The 17,210-nt window shown below is 37.8% G+C and overlaps 1 protein-coding gene across 1 annotated transcript in view; it reads right to left on the minus strand.

The window, feature by feature from the left end:
• Positions 1-17,210, minus strand: part of NUDT9 (nudix hydrolase 9) — a 37,204-nt gene that overhangs the window by 4,396 nt on the left and 15,598 nt on the right. Inside the window, exons 3-7 of the mRNA XM_086404857.1 lie at positions 14,079-14,174; positions 10,496-10,582; positions 6,948-7,059; positions 5,086-5,232; positions 3,561-3,645 (exon numbers count right to left, since the gene is read on the minus strand). Of these exons, the coding sequence (XP_086260983.1) occupies positions 3,561-3,645; positions 5,086-5,232; positions 6,948-7,059; positions 10,496-10,582; positions 14,079-14,174 (527 nt within the window). The remainder of the gene's footprint in view (positions 1-3,560; positions 3,646-5,085; positions 5,233-6,947; positions 7,060-10,495; positions 10,583-14,078; positions 14,175-17,210) is intronic.

Here is a 17,210-nt window from a genome sequence, read left to right on the forward strand (position 1 = left end):
AAAAGAAAAGCTTATTGAAGTATTCAAGACAACACTATTTATAAACGAAGAGGAAAACGAGGACATAACCAAACTTTCCATTGAGAGGGCACAGATTAAATAAATGATAAGAGTCCACTGGATTCCCATATAATCATTAAAAGTGAAGAAGCTCTCCACATACTGACATGGAAATATGTCCGTTATGTATTAATATATTAAGTGAAATTGTAAGTAACAAAATAAAATGTAGAGTGTTAGCCCATTTTTATTTTAAAAACAGCTATACAAATGTGGAAGAAAATAAAATGTTAACAGTCATTACCTTTGGGAAATGAAATAACTGCTGCTTTAAAATTCTTTCCACTTTATGTCACCTATTTCCTAAATAACTCATTCTAAACACATGTATCCTTTATAATGATTACATTTGAAATAATAAAATAATAATGCTGCTTCTTAAAAGAATCAATCGAATAGTTTAGCACATGAAAGAGAAAGTGTTAGTCACTCAGTCGTGTCCAACTCTGTGACCGCAAGGACTATAGGCCCGCCAGGCTCCTCTGTCCATGGGATTTCCCAGGCAAGAATACTGGAGTGGATTGCCATTCCCTTCTCCAAGGGATTTTCTCAACCCAGGGATCAAATCCAGGTTTCCTGCATTGCAGGAGAATTCTTTACTGTCTAAGCCACCAGGGAAGCCCATTTCAGCACAAAGGTTTCTAAATCCCAGTGCTAAAGTGACAGCTCTTGGTGTACCTTCATGGCAAATACAATAAACGATAACCAATGGAGAACCAGAATTAAGAAGTAAACCTGAGTCTAAAAGTTAAAATATGATTATCTAAATAACAATGTTCTCCAACAGGCTCTTTATCAGATCCAATAACATCTGAAAAGTATACTGCCCTCTGGTCAACTAATAAACTACACAAAGCGAAATTTTAAAAAGTTAGTAAAGTTTATATGTCTGACATTTAAAGAGCCTGCAGGTCATCACTCCCATCTTCACACCAAAAAAATACAAACTGAAAATCAACAACTCTTCTTGAATATGCACAGGAGCCTGCTATGTCCCCCTTTGCCTGGCAAAGCAATAAAGCTATGCTTTTCATGTAAGAAGCTATGCAACTTCACCCAAAACTCTGTCTCCGAGATTCGATCTGGCACTAGCTCAGAGAAGCTGAACTTTTAGTGTCGCTTCCAACTTAACACCCACAGCAATAGAGATTCCATAAAATAACAAGGGAGCATTAACTTAAAGAACTGCATGGCTCAGATCTTATTTAAGTAGTCTCTAGGGAAATCAAAAGATGAAAGGAGGTGGAAAAAAAAAAACCACTGGGAGGAAATTTTGGTCTCTGACACCTACAATTATAGCAAATAATAAGTATAGCCTAACTCCTAGCTATGTTTAGACAAACATAAAACCTCACACTAGAGGTCTATTTGCCTCAGTCCCTTTTACTAGATACATCATGTTCACCTTCCAAAAACACTAGAAGGCATGCTAAAAGGCAAAGACCACAGTCTGAGGAGACAAAGGATCAGAATCAAACTCAGATATGGCAGAGATGTGAAATTATCAGACTGCAAAATTTTTTTTACGTTTAGAGAAAGAATGAAACAGTGAAACCAATGATTTGAACAACTCAGACACTATATAATCAACCACTAGAGGATCAGTCATTGTTTTTTAACTTCAAAAATAAATAGCTAACAAATTTATCAGTACTTAAGTTGCAGAGACCTGCTTCTAAATCACATATGCATTATTTTTCCTTCTGAAATATTTAAGTTCTTAATACCAAAATGAATTGTTCTAATACTTAGCTTACAGTTGTTGTATAGAAGTAATGAAACTTGTGCTGGGAGTTTCCCCAAGTTCAGCAAGAATATAAAAGTGACAAATCTAGTTGCAGCCAATTTTATAAGGAAAAAACTGAGTCCAAGAGAACATGTGATTTGCACAAGGTTATACTGAGACAGGAAGGGGCAAGGCATAACCTTTAATGATACAGCCACTGAGGACACAATATAAACTGGTTAAACCCAACTAGGTCCAAGATGGCAGACTAGATCTTGATATGTTCATTATAATACATCAGCATATGCTAAATAACACACCCACAGGAGTCGGGACAGTTCTGAGGCTAACCATAAAAGGTCAAAAAGTGAGTGTGATCCAATCCCTGGAAATCCCCTCCCCCTTTTCCAAAACAGCCAGAATAATTCTCCCACTCATTAGCCTATGAAATTACCCAGCCCATAAAAACCAAACACCCCATATTTCAGAGTCTCTTGCTTTCTGAGACAGCCTATACTCTGTCTATGGAGTGTGTGCTGCTGCTGCTGCTAAGTCGCTTCAGTCGTGTCCGACTCTGTGCGACCCCATAGACGACGGCAGCCCACCAGGCTCTGCCGTCCCTGGGATTCTCCAGGCAAGAACACTGGAGTGGGTTGCCATTTCCTTCTCCAATGCATGAAAGTGAAAAGTGAAAGTGAAGTTGCTCAGTCATGTCCGACTCCTGGTGACCCCATGGACTGCAGCCCACCAGGCTCCTCCGTCCATGGGATTTTCCAGGCAAGAGTACTGGAGTGGGGTGCCATTGCCTTCTCCATATGTAGTGTGTACCTCCCTGAATAAATCTGTGCTCACTCTACTTCAGCTCGCTCTTGAATTCCTTCCTGCATGAAGCCAAGGACTCTCACTTGGCAGTCCATCCCAGGGACTTGCCTGAGACCTCAGACATGATCAGTCTCTCTCCCCCCATGTTTCCAGCAACAGTTGGAATGCAACATGAAGGCAACATTCAGCAACCATGAATACAACAATTAGTTCCCTGATATGGTACCACTTCATTTTGCTACAGATGAAAACAAAGTATCTAAAAGGTCATCCAATTTAGCAATAAAATGTTTCAAGAGAAGCCACTCAACAAATATTAAAATTGCAATTAATTTTCTAAATAGCAGATTCCCCCTTGCTTTTTACAATAACAGATTTCCACCCACCTGCTAAATTTTTAAATCCACTGACCAGAAAAAAATCATCCATTTGAAGTTTGTTCAACAGTTGCAATTTTTTCGGTATTATTTTGCATTTTAAGAATACATGCTTACTATAAAATTATTTCAAACATTAAGACAGACATAAATCCCATTTCCTTTATTATACTCGTACTTCCTACCCAAATCTTCTGCTTTTGCTTTTGCTTTTGTTTCATACAAATGGACTCAAACAATTTGACAACTTTAAGGCACATAATCAGTTTATAATTTTAACCTTAATTTTACATGCTGCTGCTGCTAAGTCGCTTCAGTCGTGTCTGACTCACCAATGGATTAAAGGAGATTCGTTACTGGTAACACTTTTAAAGCTTTCTTCTACATATTCTTTCATTTTTTAAAATATATTATCTTAATATCAACAATCTGATTTCATACAAATATACTTCTATAATCATTAGATGACTGACTTAAAATACTGAAATAGTCCAGATTTAATTGTGTCCTAGTAGGCTGCTTGACTTAAATTGATCCACTAATTCAGTTAGTTTAATGAACATTAGTAAAATTACCTGTTTCATCATGGTAATTCACAGCTTCTGTCTCCATCCATGCATTATCAGTGTTTCGAGGATCATCAACATAACCTTTATATATCTGTTTTTTTTAAAGGAGACAGATGAGAAAAAAAGCGTAGAGTGAAAAGGAATGGGTAGAGCAGAACATGCTGCCTTCTTCAGAATCAGAAATATCCGTTGCAAAACAATGCACATTTCATTAACATTAATTAATTGTACACTTAAAAAATGGTTAAGTGGGCATATTATATGCTATGTGCTTTTTATCACACACACACACACACAAAAGAAATATAAATATTACAGAACCTTTAATGTAACATTCCATATGCTTGTTCTAAATGTCCCAGGGAGGGAATCCCCTGGTGGTCCAGTGGTTAGGACTTGGTGCCTTTACCAGGGGAAACTAAGATTCCTCAAAAAGAAAAAGTGGCCAAAAAAAGTCAATGTGAAAATGAAATTAACAAAGTAAAGTGATTCCATTTATAATAGCATCAAATGAACAAAATATTTTTTTAAATACATAAATTTCCCAGGAAACAATAGTCTCAAGAACATTCTGAGGTAGCGCTATCTAACATTCACAAAACCCTCAACACCTCAGATTCTAATTTCAGAATGTAAGAATAATCATATTTGGGCCATATGCTTTTTTTTAAGACTCTTCATGTAAATATTTTTCTGTTTTAATAATTTCTGCAGGGGGTGTGAGAGGGAGACTCAGGATATATGTGTACACACAGCTGACTCGTGCCACTTACAGCAGGAACTAGCACGGTGCTGTAAAGCAATCATACGCCAATTTAAACAATTTCCATGGTTACAGTTTTGGACATACAAAGACAGACTCTTCTAGTTAAACAAAGATCTATAAACAAGGTTAGTAAAGACTAATATTTAAGCTCTTAATACATGAAAAGACTTGGATCCAGCCATCTAACACAAATGTGACCCAAAACCCAGACAATATAAACAACTAAGAAATCCTAATTCTAGGAAGAAAATAAAGCACGTCAAACAAAAGCCAACAGCAACAAAAAAGAAAATCCATTCTTCTCCTTATTGCTAGTGCACATATGCCTCATAGTGATTTCTTAAACCACAAAGGACACATAAGCAAAACAGACATCGGACTTAAACTGTTATGAACGAGAAGCACTCTGAACGACCTAAGGTAAAATCTATGTCCTTTCAAAAAAGCTGAATTCTTGCAAATATTTTAAAAACAGAAAAGATTTACTGTTAGATGAGTGAACTCAGTATCACATTAGCTCACACTGAGTCTAAAGAAAAACTATGAGGAAAAAACGTATTATAATAAATGATGTAAAGTTGGGCTATAAAAATTTAAGTAGGAATTTACTCACAGAGAAGAGCTACAATTTGTTTTATGAACATGTATTTCAAATATACAGGTATTTCACTTTATTCAGAGAATAATCTACCAGATTTTCAGGTGAATTTTAAGTAATTTTCATTAATTCCCAGGACTAAATCCTTCTTAGAAATCATTTCTTACCACTAGATGTTCCTGGTTGAAGAGCTTCTGCAACTTTTCCTGTAATTCTCTCTTTTCAGCGCTGGACTTCTGTAAGGAGTTCAGAGCTTCCTCACCAAATTCTCTTTTCAGTGTGGCACTAATCTTCTCTCCTGGATCCACCATCCCCTGAGAGTCACATTTTTGTTTAAAAAGAAAAAGGAAAAGCTTTAATTCAATCCATAAATATTTACTGACTGATACAGCGGACATATATTGCTTTGTGGTGGGTGTTGGTTTAGGCGCTCAGTCGTCTGACTCTTGCAACCCCATGTTTTGTAGCCCGCCAGGCTCCTCTGTCCATGGGATTTCCCAGGCAAGAATACCAGAGTAGGTTGCCATTTCCTTCTCCAGGGATATGTTGCTCTATCTGTCCATAATCTTCTATAATATGCTCTTCTCTAAATCATTTGTTTCTAGTAGAAGTAGCTTAGCAGGGTATCAACCATATATATACTCAACCACAGTAAATGGTCCAAGGTTAGCCTATGATAACTGAGCCTGTCAGACCCTTTCCTGGTATTTTCCAAAGTCAAGCTACAGAAGGAAGGGCTGGAGGCAAGAATACAACAAACTGATACTTTCCCCACCAGTCATTCCAGTGACCTCCTCAATGTTCCTAGGATGTGCCAGACATATCCCAACCTTAAGGCCTTTGCAACTGCTACTGCTTCTACCTAAAGGCGCTTTCCCCAGATATCTACATGGGCCACTTGTCCACCTCCTCCAGATCTTCACTTAGATGTCGCCTTCTCTCAGGAGACCTTCTATAACCACCCTCTATCTATAATTGCAAGCTCTCCCAACACTTCCTAGTCCCCTTCTTTGCTTTAGTTTTCTTAATACTTATCACCTAACATACAAGAACTTATTCATCTTGTATGGTCTCCCTCATTGGAGTGCAGGCACCAAGAAGACAGGGATGCTTGCTCATGTAGCTCTGCCATATCCTTGGATGCTCAAAATACACTGAGGTGAACGACTCTCAAAATTATATTTAACAACAATAGTTCCCTGACTGATCAGAATTTCAAATGACAATAAAAACAGAAAATCCTATGATGATGATATCATTGTATTTTGCATTCAGCATGTGTGAAGTTTATTTGGCTCGTACAGCTACAATCTTCATTTTCATTCCATTTCACCCTACAAAGAAAGAAACCATTCTTGCAGATAGCAGAATGTGTATAGGACGAGTCATCCTCTTATCAAACTATCTCCGTTTAACAATACGGCATAAAATATAAAACCCGCTCTTGAACACATACACATTTTTTTAAAGCCACTTGAAATACCACTGACGTGAACTCAATAAAAGTATACTCTTCCTGATGATATTATAGAAACTTTAAAAACTGTAAGTAATGGTAAGTAATGTGTTATCTTTTTTTAAAGTACTGAAAATGTTACTTTGGTCTTAGAGTAGGGGATGGGTTCTAAGACAAGACTCAGCATTAGTGAGTATCTACAATACCAGATGCTTTAAATGCTCTCTCTAATAATCCTGTGAAATAAATATGATTATTTTTAGAACAAAGGTCTGAACTCCACAGCACTCAGCTCCAAGTGGAAAGGCTAAAACACAAGCCCAGGTCTAACATCAAAGTCCATGTTCTTCCTCAAGGGTTGTAGAATTAAGACTCAGATTTTAACAGCTTTGTTGTATTATTCTACATTTGTCATTAACAATGATACTTCACTGCAAAGGAATTACTAACTGAAGTAGGGAGGAAAGAGACTTAAGGGAGTAGAAAAGATCCATATGCGATAACCTTGCATTATATAAGTAAAGCAACTAAAAAGAACTGAAAACATTGATTTGACTTTATTTTAATGCTTACCCCTGGGATTGCCCATTCTCCACAGTCTTTCCTTTTTATTGCAACAAACTGCAAGATGTTTTTCCCAGAAATGGGATGGGTGATTTTATTTCCACTTCTATCCCTTTTCCACCTATAAACAGTAATGTAAGATCATAAGTGATTCAGAACAAAGATCAAGGTCCTAAACCAAGCTTAAGACAAAAATATAAAGATGTATTTTTCTTTATAATAGTGTATATACATTTACCTCAAATCAGCTAGTTTTATAAAGAAATATTGTTTTGCATTAAAAAAATACTCTTTATTTAGCACTGTTACAAACCAAATGTCTACTTTCAATAAAGGATATTATAGTCTCCATAATAAAAATTCAAGATATACTTTTTACTAAAGTAAAATTTATCAAAAAGATTTTAAAGCAGAACAGAATTTAAAGGAAGATCATTAAGAGTTTCTTTTCTTTTTTATCCAAGGAACCTTTTTAAGAATTATTAATATAAGTAGTAAAAAAGATCTGTAATAATTGCTTTTAACAGTTCACCCTGTTTTCAGAAAAGAAGATTATGTAATACAGGTTCGGTTCAGTTCAGTTCAGTTGCTCAGTCATGTCTGATTCTTTGTGACCCCATGAACCGCAGCACGCCAGGCCTCCCTGTCCATCACCAACTCCCGGAGTTCACTCAAACTCACGTCCATTGAGTCAGTGATGCCATCCAGCCATCTCATCCTCTGTCATCCCCTTCTCCTCCTGCCCCCAATCCCTCCCAGCATCAGTCTTTCCCAATGAGTCAACTCTTCACATGAGGTGGCCAAAGTTCTGGAGTTTCAGCTTTAGCATCATTCCTTCCAAAGAACACCCAGGAATGATCTTTATAATGGACTGGTTGGATCTCCTTGCAGTCCAAGGGACTCTCAAGAGTCTTCTCCAACACCACACTTCAAAAGCATCAATTCTTCAGCACTCAGCTTTCTTCACAGTCCAACTCTCACATCCATACATGACCACTGGAAAAACCAGAGCCTTGACTAGACGAACCTTTGTTGGCAAAGTAATGTCTCTGCTTTTCAATATGCTATCTAGGTTGGTCATAACTTTCCTTCCAAGGAGTAAGCGTCTTTTAATTTCATGGCTGCAATCACCATCTGCAGTGATTTTGGAGCCCAGAAAAATAAAGTCTGACACTGTTTCCACTGTTTCCCCATCTATTTCCCATGAAGTGACAGGACCAGATGCATGATCTTCGTTTTCTGAATGTTGAGCTTTAAGCCAACTTTTTCACTCTCCACTTTCACTTTCATCAAGAGGCTCCTTAGTTCTTCTTTGCTTTCTGCCATAAGGGTGGTGTCATCTGCATATCTGAGGTTATTGATATTTCTCCCAGCAAACTTGATTCCAGCTTGTGCTTCTTCCAGCCCAGCGTTTCTCATGATGTACTCTGCATAGAAGTTAAATAAGCAGGGTGACACTATACAGCCTTGACGTACTCCTTTTCCTATTTGGAACCAGTCTGTTGTTCCATGTCCAGTTGGTCTCAAAAAAAAAAAAAAAATGCTTCTCAATCTTTATCCCCTTTTTTGATACAAGAAATCTCACTCTATCCTTTAATTTTATATTTCAAATTTAATTGAATATTCTTAAAGCATCAAGGCAATGTTAATTTCAAAATGTGCTTTTTGTAATCAGAGCCTCCTTCCCAAAGATGTTGATAAATCTCCCTGTCCCCTTCCCTACACCACATCTACCTCCGCCTGCCAAATGTTAAGAATAGTTCTAATAGCCCCTTAGGCAAAGACAAAGATTTTGAACTTGCAGTACAAAACCAAAACAGAAAGCCTACAATCTAATTCTCATTCTGCATGAGATTAAAATACACCAGCTTAGATATGAGTGTCCAAGTCTTTATAATGTGGCTGAACACTACATCTAACCCATGAAAGTGAAAGTTGCTCAGTCATGTCCTACTCTTTGGGGCCCCATGGACTATACACTCCATGGAATTCCCCAGGCCAGAATACTGGAGTGGGTAGTGTATCCCTTTTCCAGCAGATCTTCCAGACCCAGGAATCGAACCCAGGTCTCTCGCATTGCAGGCAGATTCTTTACCAGCTAAGCCACAAGGGAAGCCCAAGAATACTGGAGTGGGTAGCCTAGCCCTTCTCCAGCGGATCTTCCAGACCCAGGAATGGAACTGGGTTCTCCTGCATTGCAGGTGGATTCTTCACCAACTGAGCTATCAGGGAAGCCCCATCTGTAATTCCTCCTAAAGGAGTTCACAGCCTAGCAGTGGAGCTAGACATGTAGGTGAATAAACTGTAAGACTGACAGCTTGATGAGTACAGATAGCTAGAAATGAAAGAACAATTAGTACAAGACAAATCTGATCTTAAGGATGCAGAGGGAGGAAACAAAGTTATAAAAACAAAATAATGTATTCAAGAAACTGAAAGTGTACATGGCAGTATGAACATCAGTGAGGGAAAGATGGATGATGAGGTTGAAGTAGGCCAAGAATTCATCAAATTCATCTGCTTAGAGAGCCAGAGAACGTTTTTAAGCAGGTTAAAAGCTGTTAGCAATTTGTATTTCAGAAAACCCACTTATTGTTGACAAAAGTTTGGAAGTTGGTTTGGAGGTGATCAAGACCAAAAGCAAGAAAAGACAGCTCAATTCAGTTCAGTCGCTCAGTCGTGTCCGACTCTTTGCGACCCCATGAACCCCAGCACGCCAGGCCTCCCTGTTCATCACCAACTCCTGGAGTCCACCCAAACCCATGTCCATTAAGTCGGTGATGCCATCCAACCACCTCATCCTCTGTCGTCCCCTTCTCCTCCTGTCCCCAATCCCTCCCAGCATCAGGTTCTTTTCAAATGAGTCAGCTCTTCACATGAGGTGGCCAAAGTATTGGAGTTTCAGCTTCAGCATCGGTCCTTCCAATGAACACCCAGGACTGATGTCCTTTAGGATGGACTGGTTGGATCTCCTTGCAGTCCAAGGGACTCTCAAGAGTCTTCTCCAACATCACAGTTCAAAAGCATCAATTCTTCTGCGCTCAGCTTTCTTCACAGTCCAACTCTCACATCCACAGATGGCTACTGGAAAAACCATAGCTTTGACTAGACGGGCCTTTGTTGACAAAGTAATATCTCTGCTTTTTAATATGCTGTCCAGGTTTTTCATAGCTTTTCTTCCAAGGAGCAAGCGCCTTTTAATTTCAAGGTTGCATACATACATATGTATATATATGCCTGTGTATATACCGACACACACACACATGCAGTCGGCTCTCTGTATCCACAAATGTGGAACCCACGGATAAGACAGGTCAACCATACTATTCCATTTTATGTAAGCGACCTGTATATCCACAGATTTTGCTACCTGCTTGAGGCACAGGGGCCTCTTCAAGAGCCAATCCCCTAAAATATCAAGGGATAACTATATATATAAACACATACATATACATACATTTGCATATGTATATGATGGACATGTAAAAACATGGTTAGTGTCTGTATGTTTCCAATTACTTGTCTCTTTGTTACTGAAATGTGTTTTCAGCTCTTACCTGGTTATGATGGGATCTGCAGCATGATTGGGGCCCCATCGCCCCAAAAGCCCCCGGCCAACCAGTCCAGTCCGTCCTGCAGGATTTCTGGAAAAACAAAAAACCATAAAACCAACTGAACGTACTCATCTTTTTGAACCAAACTTGATATGGCCCAAAACAAGGTGCTAAGAGGGAAATCAGATCCCCACACAAATCCATTAGCACTATTACATATTTGACATTCAAAGCACGTATTTCTTTACAGTGTTATTTAACTTTTCTTTCATGCCTGGGCCTGTTCCAGGAGGAGGATCTCATTTCCAGAGTTGTTTTAAATCTGGAAGGCTGAAATGCTCTGCACTAATCCCAGTCTAACTCTGCAACAGCAATGCTTTATCCAGTATATCCACACTTCTCTTCCCTTTCTCATCATCCTCTTTTCATACTTCACTCTCTTACAACCTGTCTCACTCATATAGTTTTGATTACATTTTAAAGTCCATTTATTTCATAGTGGGTTCTAGATTTTTATTATCAGTAATAGATATTGTGTAGCATATAATGAGGGCTTCCCAGGAGGTGCTAGTGGTAAAGAACCTGCCTGCCAGTGAAGGCAGGCATAAGAGACACAGGTTCCATCCCTGGGTCGGAAGATCCCCTGGAGAAGGGCATGGCAACCCACTCTAGTATTCTTGCCTGGAGAATCCCACGGACAGAGGAGCCTGGAGGGCTACAGTCCATAAAGGCTGCACAGAGTTGGACATGACTAAAGCGACTTAGCCCACAGCACACAGCATATAATGAAGTAGAAATACTTAATATTTCAAGATTTCAAATATACCAAATTCAATTTTTAAAAACAATTTTATAAAAATGCCAACAACTATTTAACCTAATGCCACAACCCAATGTTTAAAAGTCTATCAGATAAACAGGGCACGCTCACGCCTGAGTAATTTTCTTCCAGTCAATATTCCTTAAATGTTTAACTTTCATTATGTAAAATGAAATGCCCTAATCTGCAATCTTATCTATTTAATATCTTTGGTCCTCCCAGTATGTGAAAGTAAATAAACAACTCGTCAAATTTTCCCTTTCAGTTATCTTTTTAACTATTTTTTTATTTATGGTTGCACTGGGTCTTTGTTGCTGCAGGGGCTTTCTCCTCTGCAGTGCTCAGGCTTCTCATTTCAGTGGCTTCTCTTGTGGCGGAGCATGGGCTCTAGGTACAGGAGCTCCAGTGGCTGCAGCACGTGGGCTCAGAAGTTGTGGGTCACAGGTCTAGTTGCTCCACAGCATTTGGGATCTTCCTGGACCAGGGATCAAACTCATGCTCCCTGTACTGGCAGATGGATTCTCAACCACTACGCCCCCAGGGAAGTCCCAGCCACTCTTTTTTATTTTGCTCTTCTTTGCGAATGTTATTAAAATTGAGTCAATTTTTATATTGTTTTATACTGGACTCAGAAATATTTCAGCAAGACTTGCAAATAAAAACAGAAAGGCAAGACACTTGGCCAGGTTACAATTACTCTACTTTGCAAATTCAGGAAGAGGGGCAGGGTGGTCAGTAACTATGTTTTATTCCATGTAACCATACACCCTTGAATACAAATGATCAAAGCCAATATTAAGAGAAAGACCAAGCCTGTAACTGATAAACTAGAAGCTGTAGCAAAGATATATAGATTACCCTACTGCCTGAGCAACAGAGAAAGCTATTTGCAGAAAAAGCAAAACAAAGATAACATATAAAGGAAAGCAGACATAAGGCAGAGACAGTTCTAATGGATTTCCAAACTCTACCCTTTCCTAAAGTTAGCTGCATTTCTGCTTTGGATTCCTGAGATGATTCTGTAGTCCTAGAGTAAAGTTCACTTTTTTACTCAGGCAAGCTAGAGTTGGTTTCCATTAGTCAAGAGAGTCTTGACTAAAACAGGCTATCTTTCCTTTGCCTTTTCTGTCCTTTTATATGTGTAAATATCTTCTAACATATTTTGCCCAGAAGAGAACTTAAGGAGTAAGTCAAATGCAAGACAAGTTTGACTTGAAAAGACTCAGTAACACAGAAAAGTGAGTAAGCTATGAACAAAGAAAGAATTTAGCAAAACTGAAAGACCAGGTTGGCATGAGAGGAGCACTACTATTTCCTTGCTTTAGAAGAACTAAAAATATTTTTAGCTTTTGCAAAATTTCTACAAGGTGATACGTATGATTACCAAATCTGTGATTTTTCTATTTTTTTTTATTGGAGGCATGCTAATTTTTACATTTCTTCCTTTTATGATGACTTAAGAAAAACTGAAAATTTTCGAGTTGTGTAGAAAAATCACTTTTAAAAGTACAAAAAGAGGGATTTCCTGGTGGTCCAGTGGTGAAGACTCCACGCTTTCACTGGGCACAGGTTTGATCCCTAGTTGGTGAACTAAGATTCCCACATCCCACCCACTTGCCACACGACATGGCCAAAAGAAAAAAACGATGTTAAACTGTTAGGTTGTTCTTATTTTTACTCTTACATATTTGGATAAATTCTTAAAAGTATTATCTCATTTTATAAATAATCACTGAAATACAATTCTTAATCCTTTCCTTCTGTTAATTTATTCAATTACAGTTGACCCTTGAACAATGCTTCCATATAAACTTATAGTCTACCGTCTATACACACAGTTCCCCTCTATCTGTGGTTCCACATTCAGGTATTCAACCAAACTCAGATGGAGCAGTGCTGTAATATTTACTACTGAAAAAGAATCCATGTATAAGTGGGCCTGTGTAGTTTAAGCCCCATTTTGTTCAAGAGTCAACTGCTATTATTTCTATTTCAAGGTAAAGTTATAAGAAGATGCATTCAATTCCTTCCAGCACTTACTCACCATATGCAAACTACTTGCATTTTCTCTACTTATCTGTAAATGGAACTAAAAATATCCATCCACAGGGTTATTATTATGATTTAATTAAATCACATATATAAATTATTTCAGACAAGGTCTGACATATGCAAGCCCTTAATAAATGTTAATTACATTGATAAAATAAAATGTGTATTTTAAGGCAGGACAAAAAAATTTAGACCAAAATTTTGTGTGTCCATCTGGGCCTCTCCTAGCATCCCTAACGTGCAGTGTATCTGTACATTAACCAGACCTCCTCAAAGATGAGAGTGCTTTCATGACCATAAAGATTATTATTTTCCCTTTCTTCTGACACTAGCAATGTAACTTCTTAAAAGAACATGACTACACCTTCTAACAGGGCTTCCCTGGTGGCTCAGTGGTAAAGAAGCCACCTGCTAATAATGCAGGAGATGTGGGTTCAATACCTGGGTCAGGAGGATCCCCTTTCTTGCCTGGGAAATCCCTAATGGGATCACAAAAGAGTTCACCAAGACTTAGTGACTAAACAACAGTATCTTCTAACAGGTGGAACACTTCACAGAGCTTCCTGAGAGTCTGTCTTCCAAGTTGTAACTCTTAGTTTGGTTTACATAAAATTTGCTTTTTTCTTACCTTGATTGTTAAGTGAATTTTCATTGACAATTACTTTCTACCTTTTAAAGACCCATTATTGTAAGATGCCCCACCACAGTACTTACCTAGGTCTTCCATTTTTAACCTCATACAGGCCATTCTGGCTCTTTCTCTCAACCTGCCCATCCTTTTCATTAAACTTGGGAGAGAAGTTGCTTTCACTGTAATGAGAATACCAATGCAAAATAAGAAATAATGATCCAATATTACCAACAGCTTAATAATGCCAGCCAGTTATTTATAACAACCAGTATCCTTGAAACTAAATTTTTAGTACAAATTTAGTTTTCATTTACAAACTCATCAATTCCTTCAAAACACTTTCCGGCAAAAATTTTTTGTTTAATCAAAAGACTTTATAAGACAAGAAGGTACGTTGTAACCCCTGTGGGGAAGGACTAATGGCAGGCAAACTGGAACTGCTCCTACATCCTACAGAGAAGAATACATTACTATATACTACATCCTACAGAGAAGAATACATTACTATATACTCCATCCTACAGAGAAGAATACATTACTATATACTCCATCCTACAGAGAAGAATACATTACTATATACTACATCCTACAGAGAAGAATACATTACTATCACTAAAGCGGATTTGTCTGTGGACACAATACGGCAGTTACTGGTTCCTATTAATAAACACTTCTAAAAGTAAGATTCCTTCTGACATTTTGCTGTTTCTACTGTCTCAAAGTAATTTTAATGTCTTCTAATGTACACTGATTAATATCTGTATCAAAGTAAAACCCAAAAAACATGAAAACACCCCACAAACTTCATAATAACCATGATACAAATTAAAATAATAAGCTGGAAATAATAACCATGATGTAGATTAAAACAGATATAAGCTGGAACTACTCCAGATCTTGATCTGGACACGGATCTGGATTAGAGAGTTAGATAAATATAAAATCTAACTGAGCTACACCTGCACACCTAAGAAATGTATAGTTCATTGCATTTATGTCACACTCCATAAAAATATTTTTAAAGCTATAAATAAACTACTTTCTTCACCATTATGAAGCTGCTGACATAACTGCACTGAGTGAATAAAGAGTTATATAGCACTGGACAGTTCACAGGCAGTTCTGACACAAGTTTCACTTCCTTTCTTGCTTTAATTCCAGTAAGCAAGAGCATAGAGATATTTGCGCTCTGTTTTGGAAATAGTTTCCAACTTGAATGAGGCAGTCATTTTCCCAAAACTTCTAACATACCTATAAAATTAAATGGTAAAAATCATGAAATTATAAAACCAGAGTTATAATGTTCTTGGGACTCTACAATTTCACCATTAAATGTGGAATCTTAAAAAAAAAAAAAATGGTACAAATGAACTTACTTACAAAACAGAAAGAGAGTCACAGATGTAGAAAATAAACTTATGGGTATCAGGGTGGGGGAGGGGGGTAAACTGGGAGATTGGGATTGACATACACACTACTATGTATAAAACAGGTAACTAGTAAGAACTCGCTAATACAGCACAGGGAACTTTATTCAGTGCTCTGTAATGGCCTACATGGGAACAGAATCTAAAAAAGAGAGAATAAGTCGGACACGACTGAGCGGCTTCACTTTCACTTTTCACTTGCATGCACTGGAGAAGGAAATGGCAACCCACTCCAGTGTTCTCGCCTGGAGAATCCCAGGGATGGGGGAGCCTGGTGGGCTGCCGTCTATGGGGTCGCACAGAGTTGGACACGACTGAAGCGACTTAGCAGCAGTAGCAGCAGCATATGTGTGTATATATATATATATATATGATTCAAACCAGTCAATCCTAAAGGAAATCAGTCCTGAATATTCATTGGAAGGACTGACGCTGAAGCTGAAGCTCCAGCTCCAATACTCCGGCCACCTGATGAGAAGAACCGACTCATTGGAAAAGACCCCAATGCTGGGAAAGATCGAGGGCAGGAGGAGAAGGGGACGACAGAGGATGAGATAGTTGGATGGCATCACCAACTCGATGAACATGAGTTTGAGCAAGTTCTGGGAGTTGGTGATGGACATGGAGGCCTAGTGTGCTGCAGTCCATGGGGTCACAAAGAGTTGGACACAACTGAGCAACTGAACTGAACTGATAACGAACACAATACTGTAAATCAACAATACTCCATTAAAATTTTTTTAAATAAAAGAAACTAAATAAATATTGAATGCCAGTTAATGAAATACTTGTTGAAGTATACAGGCAGTGATGTACCAATACATCAAAAATCAAGATGGATGAAGGAGGGATAGATGGATATATATGTGATGAAATAAGTATAATAAAATGGTAATAAGAAAATCAAAGTGGTGAGTTATGAGTGTCCCCTGTAAAGTTCTTTCAAATTTCTTCTATGTTGGAAAAGTTTCAGAATAAAATTTTAGATAAAGAGAGCCATTTTCTGGCGGGGGAAAGCATGAATCTAGTTATAATTTAAATATTAACATTAGTAAGGCTTTAGACATTGATACAAATTTAACTTATAAAAAATAAATTGAATGAAACAGGAAGACTCATTCAGTCTTCCTCCATTTACACTGTATAGCGCCCCTTGTAATGTCACTAATTCTAATTGTGCATGTGTATGTATAATGTACATGTAAATATATATCAATACAGCCTCTAAAATGAGGGAAATGGAACTCATTTACAGGTAATAATTTCTTCACAAGTTGGCTTCATGATTAATTAACAACTGAAATACTACCACAAACACATCTTTGGATTAAATAAGGAAACTGTGGGTCAAAATCAAGTCACAGCAATGTGTGACTGGTAAAGTTTAACAACCTAATGAACTAATACTAGATCAACCCAACTAGCAAAAATGTTTATTTAACTGACTAAATAATGCCTTGAGAGGACTATCATTTACCATAAATTTACCAATTAAATCAAACTTATAAAATACTCCAAAACTAGAGTGGCCATTTAGCAGAGTAGTTAAGGGCATAAATTCTAAAGTCATACTGAGTTAAAGGCCAACCTATCCCATTTACTAGCTCCATGACCATATGTAAAGGACAAACTTTCTGTGCTTCCATTTCTTGTGTGTTTTTTTTTCCCTATAAAGGAGAAATAACAACCCTGTCTGCCTTCCAGAATAGTTATAAGAATAAAACACTGCTTATAAAACATTTAGTACAGTGCCTAGCTTGTAGTCAGTACATTTTACAACTCTATCAT

Source organism: Bos grunniens, chromosome 6 (genome assembly GCF_055505025.1).
Source record: "Bos grunniens cultivar Pamir isolate PY7600 chromosome 6, Bosgru_T2T1.0, whole genome shotgun sequence".
Taxonomy (NCBI): domain Eukaryota; kingdom Metazoa; phylum Chordata; class Mammalia; order Artiodactyla; family Bovidae; genus Bos; species Bos grunniens.